Source organism: Orycteropus afer, unplaced genomic scaffold (genome assembly GCF_000298275.1).
Source record: "Orycteropus afer afer isolate SDZICR_OR568_19922 unplaced genomic scaffold, OryAfe1.0 scaffold00234, whole genome shotgun sequence".
Classification (NCBI taxonomy): domain Eukaryota; kingdom Metazoa; phylum Chordata; class Mammalia; order Tubulidentata; family Orycteropodidae; genus Orycteropus; species Orycteropus afer.
The window spans coordinates 111,314-127,246 of record NW_006921821.1 but is presented as its reverse complement, the minus strand read 5'-3'; the positions used below and the strand labels follow the sequence as shown (position 1 = coordinate 127,246).

Here is a 15,933-nt window from a genome sequence, read left to right as displayed (position 1 = left end):
GATACTGCCTCGGAAACCCAAGGAGGGGTCATTATGAGTCAGGGCCGACTTGATGGCAAATAACAACAACAACAACAACAGCCAATGGTTTATCAATTTTATTAATCTTTTCGAAGAACCACCTCTTTGTTTTGTTGATTTTCTCTATGCTTTTTTTGTTTTCTATTTGATTTATTTCTTCTGATCTTTATTATTTCCTTGCTCCTAGATACTGTAGGATTCTTTTGTTGCTCTATTTCTTGTTGTTGGAATTGATGAGTTAGAGTGTTGATTTTGTGTTTCTTTCCTCTTTTTTGATATATGCATTTATTGCTATAAACTATCCTCTGAGTACTGCTTTCGCTGTGTCCCATAGGTTTTGGTATGATGCATCTTCATTCTCATTTGTTTCTAGGAATTTTTTAATTTCCGTTTTTAATCTGCTCTGTAACCCAATAGTTTTTGAGCAGTGAGTTGTTCAGCTTCCATATGTTTGCTGCTTTTTCCTTGCTTTTCCTGTTATTAATTTCTAATTTTATAACATTGTGGTCTGAGAAGATGCTTTGCATTATTTCAGTGTTTTTGAATTTATGGAGGCTTGTTTTATATCCTAGCATATGGTCTATTCTGGAGAAGGATCCATGTGAACTGAAAAAGAATGTGAATTGTGCTTTTGTTGGGTGAAATGCTCTGTATATATGTATGAGGTTGAGTTGGTTGATTGTATTGTTGAGTTCTTCTGTATCCTGAGTTGAGTTTTTTTTTCCAGTTGACCTGTCCCTCTTTGAAAGTGGTGTGTTAAAGCCTCCTATCACTATTGTAGAGTTGTCTATTATCCCTTTATTTCAGTTAACGCTTGCTTCACATATTTTGGAGGACTTTCATTGGGTGCATAAATATTTATTGTTATAACATCTTCTTTGTCAGTTGACCCTTTCAGCATCATATAATATCCCTCCTTATCTCTTATGATGTCTTTCACCTTAATGTCTATTTTATGAGAAATCAGTATTGCTACTTCTCTTTTTTTGGTTTCCATTGTCTTAGTATATTTTTTTCCATCCCTTAACTCTTAATTTGTTTTTATCTTTGTGTGTAAGGTGGGTCTCTTGTAGGCAGCATATCGATGGGTCTTCTTTTCTTATCCAGTCTGCTACTCTCTTTCTCTTGATAGGTGCATTTAGTCCACTCACATTGAGTGTGTAATTAGCGATAGGAATGAATTGATTGTTGTCATTCTATTGTGTTTTTTTGTCGTGTTGTTGGTGTTTCTTTGGTCCTTATACTTTTCTGTGCTGAGTTTAGTTTGTTGGCTAATGCTTTCTTCCTTTTCTTCTTTATAGTTGGTTTTGTGCTTATTAAACCCATATGTTTTCCTTCCTTCTGGATTTGCTTAGAAGGATTGTTCCTTTTCTCTTTGGTTACCTTGGAGTATATTCTTGTCTCTACATTTTTAGAACAGTACGTACTGTGAGGACATTGTCCTGTTTTCTTCTCCACTTGAAGGTCTGTACCTAGAAGTTTTATTCCCTCTGATAGGTTAGTTGCTGCTGTTGTGTGCTGATTGAGTTCTTTGGTTTTTAAGGTACAATGTTTCATGATCTTCTTTTGAGTATCTGTTTCTGATTTGGTTTTAGTGTTGATGCCAAGTATCCTGGTTTTGTTGACTTCTGTTGTAGGTTCTCTGTTAGAAGGACTTCCTTAAGCATTTCTTGTAGGGTTGGTCTGGTTTTCACAAAGTCCCTTAATTTCTGTTTGTCTGAGAATGCCTTGATTTTGCCCTCATGTTTGATCGATAATTTGGCTGGATGTAGGATTTTTGGTTGGAAGTTCTTTTCCTTCAGTGTTTTATATATGCCGTCCCATTGCCTTCTTGCCTGCATGGTTTCTGCTGAGTGATAGGAACTCAGCCTAACTGTTTGATTATTATAAGTAATATTTCCTTTTTCCCAGGCAGCTCTCAAAATTTTTTCTTTGTCTTTGGTTTTGGAAAACTTGATTATAATATGCCTCAGTGTTTTTCTCTTGGGATCTGTTTTGTGTGGAGTTCTATGAGCTTCTTGGACAAATATCTTTTCTTCCTTCATGATATGGGGGAAGTTTCTGTTAGCACGTCTTCCACAATTTTCTTGATGGTCTTTTTCACCTCTTCTTGTTCTGGAATTCCAGTGAGTCTTACGTTGTTTTTTCTCATGTCATCACATATAATTCTTAGGTTCTCTTCATTTCTCTTAAATCTTTGTTTTTTTTTTTTCTTCATGCAGTCTAGTGTCCATGGATTTGTCTTCTAGTTGGGATATACGTTCTTTAGCCAGTTACAACCTACTCTTTTGTGCTTCTACTGTGTTGTGTAATTCTGTCATTTTGGTACTCATCTTCTGCATTTCTAACTGCTGTTTTTGTATGAGTTCTGATTATGCATTAATCTTAATATTCTCTTCCTCAGTGATCTTCCTGAGTTCCTCCAGGGAACTGTCTGTGTTCTCCATGTTTCTGTTTTGGGGTTTCCTTAGGCTCTTGTATAGCTCTATAAACATATCTTCTAAATTCCTTCTCAGATAATTCTCTTGACTCCTCCTCTTCCTCCATGTATAATGAGACCTTTGTTTGTAGTTTTGCTTCTAATGCCTTGTCCCGTTTTTTTGTTTTATTTGAGGTTGCCTATTGTTTCCTAGACATTTAGAGGTTGTCTTTAACTGTTGGTTACATGTTGATTTGTTTTGTCTTGGTTTTATGGTTTAATATTTTGAAAAGGTGAAGCTGGTGTATTTTATTTTATTTAGTTATTAGTTCAGGTATGTGGGGTCGGTCTGCAGTTTTCTTTGTGATGTTGGAATCACTGTGTGGAATGTGGATATGGGTTTCTGTTTCTTGTAAAGAGGGTTTAGCATTCGAACCGGGAGGTTTTATGTTGGCTGAATGTGGTTTCTTCTATTGGATGAGTGAAGTTATTGGCAGAGAAGGTGGGAATGGAAGAAGGAGTGCTTGCTGTTGATAGGGGCGATTTCTAGGGCTTTGAGTTGGCTGCTACCGATGATGTTGTACTGTTATTTACAGGCCCAGTGCTCAATTTCAGCCAAGACTCCAGTTGTTAGGGGGTCGCTACTTTCCACCAGGCTCAGACACACGTAAAAACCCTGTTCCTGAGGCCCCTCAGCACCAAAAAGCCAACCCAAGGCAACTTCCCAACTCCGCAGTCCACCGCAGGTGTTTCTCTCTCTGGCCCCACCCGCCCGCGGTGCACCAAAATCCCTAATTCAAACTGCTGTACCTAGTTTTTCAAGCTCTAAGATGCTAGAGGGAAATAGCATGGTGATTACTGACAAGATTCCATTTTTCCTGAGGCAGTAAATCTTCATGGAAGTAGATTGTCCAGTCCTCCTTCCACGGAGTGGCTGGTGGATTTGAATTGCCATCCTTCTTGTTAGCAGTCAGATGCCTTAGGCACTGTGCCACCAGAGCTCCTTTTAAGAAGCATTACACAATGATAATTGTACATTGAGTATCTGTTGACTAATTTAACAAACTTTTGAACAAAGTTGTACTCAATTACAACACTTAATTAACATTTGGAGGATAATAGTACATAAAAGACATCATTCATGTTTCAGATTAGTTAGCATTGTAGCCAGTTCCTGAGAAGTCCTGAGCATACATATTGAGAATCATTTAATAGACATTAGGGTGCTAAGTGTTTAAACTTCAACAGAGAAAATATAATCAGATTTGGGTTTTAAAGATACTACAGCAGTAATATGGAGGTAAAAGAATCTATTTAGGCAATATTGAAATATCCCCTATTGAGATACAATGAAGACCAGAATCAAAAGGAGAATTTAAGGAAGCAGAATTAATAGCACTATTTGATGTAGATTGCGAATAACAAAAAAAAGAAAACAACTCAACAATGACTCCTGAGTTTCCGACTTCAGTGACTGGGTAAATTTTGGGGCCAGCCACTGAGAAAGGAAGTAAGAGGAAAGATAAGGATACAAATTTAATGAATGCAGTTTGGGATCTGTTGGTTTTAGGTTTTTATATTTAGATATATCTAGTTGGATGTAGGGAGCTCTGGTAGCATAGTGGATAAGACACTTGCCTGCTAACCAGAGGGCTGGCGGTTCAAACCCACCAGCCACTCCTCGGAAGGAAGGTTGGGCAATCCTACTTCCATAGTGATACTGCCTCGGAAACCCAAGGAGGAGTCGCTATGAGTCAGGTTTGACTCAATGGCACATAACAACAACAACAGTTGGATGTATGGTGTGAGCATTTGGAGCTCAAGACAAAAAACTGTTGGGGTGAAAGAATGAAATGAGTGTAGTGTGTAATTGTCATCACATTGAAACTGTCAGAGTAAATGAGATCTCCATGGAGCTGATGTTGATTAGGACATGAGAAAGTGGATCAAGGGCAAACACTTAGGGAAGCAGTTATTGTCTTAGATCTTTGCAGACTTTAGAAGAGCTGTTTCATGGGATTGATGGTAGCATAATTGCAGGTAGAAGAGGGAAGGACCAGTAAGAAAGTAGAAGCAGCGAGGATAAACATCTCTTCAAGAGTTTGACTGTGAAGGAAAGATGAGATTTATTTAGCTAGATGAGAGGAGTATAGATTTTAACAAAGTTTCTTGGTTTGTTTATATTTTGTTTTATTTGTTTTTTAAGGTGAAAAAAAACATGAACTGGGAAGATTGATTTCTAGAGGGGGGCTGATCAAAATGAAATCTAAAACAACAGAGAAGAAGAGGATAAGAATCAAAGAAATGAAATGGGAACTAACTGGGCAGATCCTGGTTGTGTGGAGCCTGAAACTCTTATATTTTAGCGAGGCAGGAGTGGGCTTCTTTAAGAAAATTTTAAAATAACAAATAGAAAATTAGGCTCTTGTGAGGAGCCCATGAAAGTGAAGTTTGAAGCTTCATTCGTTTTAAGTAAATCCTCCTTGGGTAATAATAGTTTAAATTCCTGAAATATGCAAAAGAGAGTAAGATTAACATTTCTAGTGAGATGAGCTTTAAACAGAAGGGAAATACTTTCTTTGAAGCTCCCTCTAAAAATGTGTATTTCAAGAGGCTAAGGACCTTATTAATGTTTTTCATTGATTTTTCTGCAGAATTTGGAGCAGGGCTTGTTAATAAGTACTCGGTAAATACTTGGTGAATTTGTTATGGAACAGGATGAAAAGCAATGAGATAAAGTACTAAAAGGCTAAGTTTTAAAATAGAGGAATTTATTTGTAATAGATAAGATTGGCAGATGGGGGTGTCAGTAAAAGTGGAACTTAAAGACAGTATAAGTGATTTAGAATAGATGCTGTGAGGGTTGAATGCAGAGTACATGAGGCAGAAGGATATTGGTGTCATCAAGAGAATGGTTGAAATGGTACAATCTATGAAGACTAAATCCTCCTACTATCTAAACGTTGCAGATAGTGAAACTATTACTTCGTCATGGTGGAAACCCATTTCAAGCTAATAAACACGGGGAGCGTCCAGTGGATGTAGCAGAAACAGAGGAGTTGGAATTGCTGCTAAAAAGAGAGGTGCCTTTATCTGATGATGATGAAAGTTACACAGGTTGGTTTAAAATAATCTGTATTCAACTATTTCATTGACATAATATGTAGTAACACCTGGTTTGTTTGTAATACAGAAAATGTTTTGAATACCTGAGAAAATGCTAGCTATCCATTATGACTGATGCATTTAGTAATTTAAATTTGGTACACAGTACTCCTTGCCCTATTTCCATGATTTTTTTCCACAAGAGGTAATTCTTTTCTCAATTACATTCAAGCCTATTAGCAGAACTTTTTGCCCATGCATAACTGTAACCACTGCTACTCTGAGTTCTTTTCATTCTATTATGAAGTACAAAGTTACTAACCAAAATGTTTCATGTCTTTTCCTACCATGAATGAGTCTTGTTTGCATTTTTATTTTTTTGATAGGTGGTTGAACTCTGATCATTTGGTGAAGAGTAGGGGAATTTCTTTAGAAACAATTTTTAAAGGCAATATCCAAAAGATTTCAGAAAACTGTTTGGCATACTCAGTTAAAAAACATAATCACAAATACAAAAAATTTTTCCATATTAAAGAGTCTTCTGTATACAGATTGAAAGGGCTCGCTTTATTTCAGGCAAAAACCAATGAAAAAAAAATTTTTAAGATGTCAAGTGTAGGACTTAGATGCACTTGACCCGAGTCATGGTACTTTCATTTGCCTCCTATGTGTACAAAAGCTGAACAGTGAATAAGAAAGACTAAAGAATTGATGCATTTGAATTATGTTTTGGCAAAGAATATTTAATATACCATCGGCTGCCAAGAGAACAAACAAATCTGTCTTGGGTGAAGTACAGCCAGAATTCTCTTAGAGGCAAGGATGGTGAGACTTCATTTCATGTGTTTTGGGCATGTTATCATAAGGGACCAGTCTCTGTAGAAGGACATCATGCTTGGTAAAGTAGAGGATCAACTAAAGAAAGGAAGTCCCTCAATGAGGTGTATTGGTAACAGTGGCTTCGACATTAATCTCAAGCATAGCAAACAATTGTGAGGATGACACAGGAATGGGCAACATTTCGTTCTCTTAAACATAGTGTTGCTGTGAGTCAGTCAACTTGATGATGTCTAACAACAACAATAACTACTCAAATTATGATCTTGAAATGTCATTTTCTACTAAAATCCGAGGCTTCTTGGGAAAAAATGGAAAATTCCAAGTCTGGAGCAGGAAATACACAAGATGAGCTTGGAACATTTTGTCATTCCAGATTTCAGGGAAACTCTTTCAAAGAGTCAGTAGGCCTTAGGAGGCAATTTGAGGCTGTTCTCACTAGCTAAAGGTAGGACAGTTTGAGCTTCAGTGGAAAAAATTGAAACCCATCAAATACATTTAAATCCATGAGTTCTTAATGATAATTTTAAAAAGTGTGTTGTTTTCAATGGATGATAAAGTTTGTTACCTTTAATTAAGAAAATAAAGGAAAGAATTATTTATCTTTCCTTTTCTATATGATCTCTGTCACAGGGTCACCTCATAATAGATGAACACTCTTTTTATTAAATTAATCCAAATAGAAAAATATAATATGAACTTTTGTGACAATTAGTTTTTGTATCTAAGCACTGCTGTATTGCTGCTCACATTTAATAGAGAGGGAAAAAAAAAAAATAACATGGCCCCTGCTAAAAGAACACACTTTACAACCAGCAAGGCATTGCCAGAGTGCTCAAACCTGAATCTCTTCAATCCTGAGGATTCAGCTACCAATTTGCAGGAAATACCCTGGTGTAGAGGATAAGACATTTGGCTGCTAATCAGAAGGCTGGTGGTTTAAACCTACTAGCTGCTCCATGAGAAGCAGATGAGACTATCTACTTCCATAAAGATTTACAGCCTTGGAAACCATGGGGGTCACTATGAGTTGGAATCAACTCAATGGCAGTAGGTTTACCAAGGTTAGAGGAACATGTTGAACTGCAACAAAAATATGAATGCAGTCAGTACACTCCAGACTGTGGAAAGCTCAAACACCTTGGGTTCTTCAACAGATAAGCTGTATGGAAAGGAAAAGAGGGAAAACCTGTGAAAAAATAAATTAAAATGACTTCAAAGACATACCAAACTTTTTTCATGGGAAAGACTAAAAACGTAGCCATGTATTTCATAGGTGATTTGTTCTTTTATGGGAGAATTTCATACAAAGATCATTTAAGGTAAATGGCATTTTTAAGATTAAAGATACTGGTAAACTCTTTTTTTCTTTCTTTTCTTTTTTTTTTTTTTTTTCTTTAAATACTTAAAAATGATATATCTCGGAAGGAAGATGGGGCAATCTACTTCCGTAGTGATATTGCCTCAGAAACCCAAGGAGGGGTCGCTGAGTCAGGTCCGACTCGAAGGCACATAACAACAACAACAAAATGATATATATTAGGGGAAAGGCCTGATAAGGTTTCCAAGACTTTACAAGACTAAAAGAACAGCAGTACTGATCATTACTTGATGTAACTTGGGAAATGACCAGATACTCCACTAAAGTATCATCCTTCTAAAAGTTGGACTGATTAGGGTGAGGAGACAGCGAGTAAATAAGCCTTGGTTAAAGGGTTGCCATCAGTGTTTAGAGGAGATAATGTTAATGAATGGAGCTAAGACTATAGGCAGAATTGTAATGGTGAGAACTTTGCTTTTTATACCTCCTCTGGCATAATGTTTAAGGCATTTGACTGGTAACCAGTGCTAGTGGTTCAAACCCAACAGCCACTCCTCAGAAGAAAGACTGGGCAATCTACTTCCTTAGAGATACCGCCTTACAAACCTAAGGAGGGGTTGCTAAGAGTCGCATTCGACTCAGCAGCAATGAGGTTAGTTGTTGGTCTCATCTCTTTTTACTCTTGTTGTTGTTATGTGCTTTATCCTCTAGTAAATGTAAACTCCTTCTTAAGTTTTTGATACATAAATATTGCTCAATAAATACTTGAATAAAAGCTGGGAGGAGACTGACCCTTAGGCATCGTGTCAGTGCTCTCTAACCCCTATAAATCCAAGGAATATCTGAACTTGTAGGCTGAGTTTATTCTGTCACTGAGGCTAGGAAAGTATGAGAAAAATTGTAATCAGAGAACAGGAAGGCTGTTCAGCTGCTAAAGTAGAAGGCACAGGAGTGAAGGCCACTTTGCCTTCTGCCGCTTGTCGGAGAGTTGTCACTGCTATAACATTGGATTGCAGTGAGCCAACAAAGAAAAATCATAACACTCGAAGATTGCCTAAAAACAAAAACCCAACAGAATGATCAATAAATACAAAGGGAATAGTAACCCAGCTAAATAAAACTACTTGTTTTAGATTCCATTGAGTTGGCTTTGACACACAGTGACCCTACATACAACAGAATGAACCACTGCCTGATCCTTACAGTCACTGCCATGCTTGAGCCCATCTTTGCATCCACTGCGTCAATCCATCTTGTTGAGCACCTTCCCCTGTTTCACTGACTTTATTTTATCAAACTTGATATCCTTATCCAGGAACTGTTCCCTTCTAGCAACATGACCAAAGTAGGTGAAACAAAGTCTGGCCTTTCTTGCTTTCAGGGAGCATTCCAACTGTGTTTACTCCGAGATATATGTTCAGTCTTGTAGCAATCCATGGTACTTTAAAATATTCTTCACCAATACCACAACTCTAATAAACAACTTCAGCAACAAAAAGGTGTACTTAAGAGCATTCAAGTACAGCATAAAAAGGCTTTGGAACTGACAAACGTGGTTATACAACCAGACAATTCAATATAGTTCAGTAGATGAATTGAAGTGGGGAATATTGTCACTGTTCAGGCTTAAAGTGTTAAACTGAAAATCAAATAAAATCCTGACAACACGAAACAAAATACAAAAGCAAAAGAATCAATAAAGACTTATAGTATAGATCCAGGAGACCCAACAGATCTAACGTGAATAATATGTATGGGAATTTAAAAGGTAGAAAAAGAAACACACAGGGGCTAGGCAGTAATTATACAAATAGAGTAAAGTTCTCCTGGGTTGAAAACAGGCATCTTAACCAATTTGTAAAGCTCATGAGTTCCAGATGATGTAAACACAACTTACACAGACACACACACTCCTGGACATATATTGATAAAATTCATTAGCTCCAAAAGTAGAAAGTTACCTCTAAAGAGAGCCTGCTAGATTGAACTACTTCTTTACAGCAGTGGAACATAGACCCTAAGAAGATTGCAACACAAGAAACCTATACCTAGCCAGGGCATTATTGACCTATCAGAGTAGAACCAAGATAGTGGCAGACATTTAAGAATTAAATATGTATATTTTCTTAATTATCAAAAAATAAATAATAGAAGAATAAACATTCTAAAAGAAGTGTTTGCCTAATAGGACGAAAAATAAAACGGGATATGTGAAGTGTAAAAGTCTTTCAGAAAACCATCTGGCAATAGCTAAGAAAGTATAAGAGCTCATGTCTCTTAAAGATACATACTGAAGTATTTATGGATGAAATTATATGGTGAATAGAACATGCTTCAAAATAACACAGGGGCATTGTGAACGGGGAGGTGTGTGTGGGGAATGATTGGCCAAAGGTTGGTAGATAAATGAGGTTCTGCATAACATTCTGTCTACTTGCATAAGTTCAGATTTTACCGTTATAACAAAAACGTTTTTAAGAATACTTAATAGCCCTTTATCTAAGAGTCACATTTCTAGGTATAACCCTTTTTATAAACATTGTTTTTAATAGCAAAAAGAAAAATAAATAACCTACTCATCACCCAAAATGAATAAATTAATCATAATATCCCATTTTTATAAAATAAACAATATGTTTTAAAAACATATGTATGTGTACATATGTTTTTGTGATATTTTATAAGCATGGCACAAAATATAGAAAGACATATACCGGGCTATGAATAATTTCCTTTTACTTGGAAATCAACGACCATAGAAGCAATAGTCAAGAAATAAAACCTCATATTGCATTGGGTAAATCTACTACAAAAGACCTCTTTAAAGTGTTACAAAGTAAAGATGTCACTTTGAGGAGTAAGGTGTTCTGGCGCAATCCATGGTATTTTCCGTCACATTTAATGGAGTAAGGTGGCAGAGGAGGTTGTGTTTTAGGTGGAGAGAAGGGAGGTACAGCTGGACATAATTCTGTGATATTTTTGTACACATAGATATACAAGGCTCACTCAACAAAATTTCTCTTACTGCGCCATTATTGTTGTTAGGTACCCATGTACAGAGGAAGGAAACATTTCCTAATCCTGCACCATTCTCAGTCGTTGCTGTGTTTGACCCCATTGTTACAGCCACTGTGCCAATCCATCTCATTGGGGCTTTTTCTCTTTTTCACTTACTCTCTACTTCACCAAGCATGATAGCCTCATAGACTGGTCCCTACTGATAATATGTCTAAAGTACATGAGACAAAGTCTTGTGATCTTTGCTTTTAAGCACTCTAGCTGTACTTCTTCCAAAAGAGATCCATTCATTCTTCTGGCAGCCTGTGGTATATAGTCAGTGTTCTTTGCCATCACCATTAATTCAAAGTCATCAATTCTTTGATCTTCTTTATTCGTTGTCCAGCTTTCTGTCACGTAAGAGGCAATAGAAAATACCGTAGCTTGGATCAGTTTGTCCTCAAGGTGAGATCTTTAAAGAGGTCTTTTGCAGAAGATTTACCTAATGCAAATACTTCATTTGATTTCTTGACTGCTGCTTCCATAGGCATTGATTATGGATCCAAGTAAAATGAAATCCTTGACAGGTTGAATATTTTCTCTGGCATAGTGCCTAAGGCATTTGACTGCTAAGCAGAAGACTGGCAGTTCAAATCCACCAGCCACTCCTTGGAAGGAAGACTAGGCAATCTACTTCTGTAGAGATACTGCCCTCGGAAACCCAAGGAGGGGTTGCTGTGAGTCAGGACCGACTCAATGGCAGTGAATTTGGTTGGTTGTTTTTTTTTTTTTTTTTTTTAATTGTGATACTGCTTATTGGTCCAGTTGTGAGGATTTTTCTTCTCTTTATGTTGAGGTGTAATCCATACTGAATGCTGTAGTCTTTGATCTTGATCAGTAAGTGCTTCAGATTCTCTTTACTTTCTGCAAGCAAAGTTGTGTCATCTGCATGTCGCAGGTTGTTAATGGGTGTCTCATGTCCTGATGTTGTGTTCTTCATATTCTCCAGCTTTTTGGCTAATTTGCTTAGCATACATATTGAATGAATATGATGAAAGGATACAACCTTGACACTCACTTTTGCTGATATTAAACTATGCAGTATTCCCTTGTTCTGTTCAAACAACCTCTTGGTCTGTATACAGGTTCCCCATGAGCACAATTAAGTGTTCTGAAATTCCCATTCTTTGTAATATCCATAATATGTTACAATCCACACAGTTGAATGCCTTTGTACAATCGCTAAAACACAGGTAAACATCTTTTTGGTATTCTCTGCTTTCAGCCAAGATCCATCTTACATCAGCAGTGGTACTACCCTCATTCTCATCCTCTTGAATCCGGCTTGAATTTCTGCAAATTCCCTGTCGATGTTCTGCTGCAACAGTTGTTTTTTTGTTGTTGTTGTTGTTGTTTTGTTTTGTTTTGTTTTATCTCCAGCAAAATTTTACTTCCGTGTGATAATGATACTGTTGGATAATTCCCACATTCGGTTGGATCACCTTTCTTTGAAATGGGCAGACATAATGGATCTTCTAGTAAGTTGGCCAGATAGCCAGCTGACTTCCAGTTGTCTTGGTATAAATGAGTGAGCACTTCCAGTGTTGCATCATCTGTTGGTGAAAACATCTCAGTTGGTATGCTGTCACTTCCTGGAGTTTTTTTTTTCATCAGTGCCTTCAGTGCAACTTGCATTTCTTCCTTCAGTACCATCAGTTCTTGATGATATATTATTTCCTGAAATGGCTGAACACCAAACAGTTATTTTTGGTACAGTGACTGTGTATTCCTTCCATCTTGTTCAGATGCTTCCTGTGTGGTTCAGTTTTCTGCCCATAGAATTCTTCAGTATTGTAACTTGAGGTTTGAATTTCTTCTTCAGTTCTTTAAAATACTTTGATAAATGTAAAGTGTGTTCTTCCCTTTTGGTTTTCTAACTCCAGGTATTTGCACATTTCATGATAATACTTTACTTTGTTTTCTCGATCCACCCTTTGAAATCTTCTATTCAGCTCTTCTACTTCATTTTTTCCATTTGCTTTAGCTACTCTGCATCCAGGAGCAAGTTTCAGAGTTTCTTCTGCCATCCATTTTGGTCTTTTCTTTATTTCCTGTCTTTCTGATGACCCTTTGCTTTCTTCATGTATGATGTCTTTGATGTTATTTCATAGTTCTGGCCTTTGATCATTAGTGTTAAAAGTGTCAAATCTATTCTTAAGATGATCTCTAAATTCAGGTGGTATATAATCAAGTTCATACTTTGGTTCTCATGGAATTGTTTAAATATCTTCAGCTCTAAGATGTACTTGCATATGACCACTTGTTGGTCTATTTCCAGATAGCTCCTGGCCTTGTTCTGACTGATGATACCGAGTTTCTCCATCATCTCTTTCTGCAGATGTAGTCAATTTGATTCTTGTGTATTCCATCCAGCAAGGTGTCTAGTCACCATTTATGTTGTTGAAATAAGGTATTTCCAGTACATAAAATTATTTCATGAGATCTGTAGCTTCATTTCTATTACCAAGCCATATTTTCCAACTACCAATCCTTCTTTGTTTTCAGCTTTCCCCTTCCACTCACTAGTGATTATCAAGGCATATTGATTGCATGTTTAATCAGTTTCAGGCTGCACAAATTGGTAATAATCTTCAATTTCTTCATCTTTGGTCTTGGTGGTTGGTGTGTAAATTTCAATAATAATCATATTAACTGTTCTTCCTCATAAACAAATGGTTGTTATCCTATGATTGATAACATTGTTATACAGGCTGGATCTTGAAATACTCTTTTTGACAATGAATACAACACCATTCCTCTTCAATTTGTCATTCCCAGCATAGTAGATCATGCAATTGTATGATTTAAAATGCCCAATTCCAGTACATTTCAGCTTTCTGATGTCTAGGATATTGATCTTTATACATCCCGTTTCATTTTTTAAAACTTAAAATTTTCCTAGATTTATATGTTCCACATTCCAATTGTTAATGAATGTTTGCAGCTGTTTTTTTTTCATTTTGAGTCATGCCACATCAGCAAATAAAGGTTCCAAAAGCTTTACTCCATCCACATCATTAAAGTCCACTCTACTTCTAGGAGACAGCTCTTCCCAGTCCTATTTTGAGTGCCTTCCAACCTGAAAGGCTCATCTTCTGGTACTGTACCAGACATTGTTTCATTGCTATTCATAAGGTTTTCACTGGCTAATTTTTTTAGAAGTATATCACCAGGTCCTTCTTAATTTGTCTTAGTTTAGAAACTCTGCTGAAACCTGTCCACTATGGGTAACCCTGTTGGTATTTGAAATACAGGTGGCATAGCTTCCAGCATCACACCAACATGCAAGCCACCACCTTGTCTTACTGTACATCCCTAATTATTTCATTCCCTGTGCTCTTGCCTTCACAACTAAGTTTCTTCAAATGCATTGTGTACTGTCTTCTACTTCTACAACTATTACTCCATCAAACAAATTTTTATTAAGATCACAAATCATCTAACTGCCAAATCTTTTAGCTGCACTTAGGCCTTGTCTTTTCAGTCTCTCTGTAGAATTTGACAATGTTGACCATGTTATTCCTGAAATTTTCTTACTTTTGAGTCATTTGTTTGTTTATGTATTCATCTGGGGAGATTCTGTAGGTTCTGGAGTCTGGTTAGCTGTAATATTTACAGAGGCTGCTTGCCAAGTATGGGTCTTCCACAGTGCTGCTGGCTGGGTTCAGATAGGCAGCCTTTGGGTTACCAGCCAGTGCAGACCATCTGTACCACCCAAAAACTAAAAACCAAACTCACTGCCATCAAGTCAATCCTGACTCACAGCGACCCCCTCCTTGAGTTTCCGAGGCAGTATCTCTATGGAAGTAGATTGCCCGATCTTCCTTCCGAGCAGTGGCTGGTGGGTTTGAACCATCAGCCTTCTGGTTAGCATTCGAATGCCTTAGGCACCATGCCACCAGAGCACCACCCAGGGACCTTAAATTTTCCTACTTTTGGTTTCTGAAACATGATTCTTCCCTAGTTTTCATCAGCTTCCCAAACCACTCAGAAGAGAATCAGTGCAGGAGATCCTAGATAGAGTGGGAGAACAATGTGGAACAAAATTCATAATCATTCAGAAAAAGAAGAAGACCAAGTTCACTGGTCTGATAGAGCCTGATGAGAACCCCGAGACTGTGGCCCCTAGTTATACTTCAGCTCTGGAATTGAACATACTCTATGGCTTCCAGCCAAACAGTAAACAGGTGTATAGGGTGAACATTTACATCAGGTAGATACGCTCCTTAGAACAGTCAATTGTGGGAGAACAGAGGGTACTGTTTGCACAGGGAGACAGCCCAAAGGGCAGGAATGCATAGAAAGGAAGGGCACAAGGAAGAGAGAACACAGGGAGAAAGTGGGAAGAGAGCTACTTTATTGTGGGAAATTGCAGTCAATGTCATGAAACAAAATGTGTATGAATTGCTGTATGAAAAATGAATTTGCTCTGTAAACTTTCACCCAAATCACAATAAAAGTTTTTTTTTTTTTTAAATAAAAAGTTGTACATCCTACTCTGGTGAGTAGAGACTGGGAACTTAAAAGCTTGCAAGCAGCCATCTACATGCAACAATTTGTCTCCTCATCTGGAGCAAAGAAGAATGAAGAAAACCAAAGGTTAATGGCAACAGTTAGTCCAGGGAACTAGTGGACCATGCCAACATGCCAGCAGCTTATATGACCATGAGACTAGAAGAACAAGATGGTGCCCAGCTACCTCTCGCCACTCAGAAAGGGATCAGTGCAAGAGATCCTGGATAGAGTGGGAAAAAAATGTGGTATGAACCTCAAAATCATTAAAAAAAGAGACCAGGCTTACTGGTCTGATAGAGACTGATGAAACCCTCAATACTGAGGCCCCTAGTCATCCTTCAGGCCTAGAATTGAACTCACTCCCATGACTCCACTTCAACAAATGGACAGGCATATAAAGTGAACATTAACATCAAATAAGTACACTCCTTAGAACAGTCAGTCATGGGAGATCAGAAGGGCAAGATTTGCACAGGGGGATAGCTCAGAGGGCAGGAATACATAGAGAAAAAAGGACACAGGGAAGAGGAAACTACAGGGAGGAAGTGGGAAGAGAGCTGTTAACATTGTGAGGATTGCAGTCAATGTCATGAAACAAAATGTATATGAACTGCTGTACGGAAAGTGAATTTGCTCTGTAAACTTTCATCCAAATCAC

The 15,933-nt window shown here is 37.5% G+C and overlaps 1 protein-coding gene across 1 annotated transcript in view; it reads left to right on the top strand.

The window, feature by feature from the left end:
- ANKRD12 (ankyrin repeat domain 12) overlaps nt 1-15,933 on the top strand; it is a 139,013-nt gene that overhangs the window by 67,232 nt on the left and 55,848 nt on the right. The window contains exon 7 of the mRNA XM_007949005.2: nt 5,410-5,557. Coding sequence (XP_007947196.1) covers nt 5,410-5,557 — 148 coding nt within the window. The remainder of the gene's footprint in view (nt 1-5,409; nt 5,558-15,933) is intronic.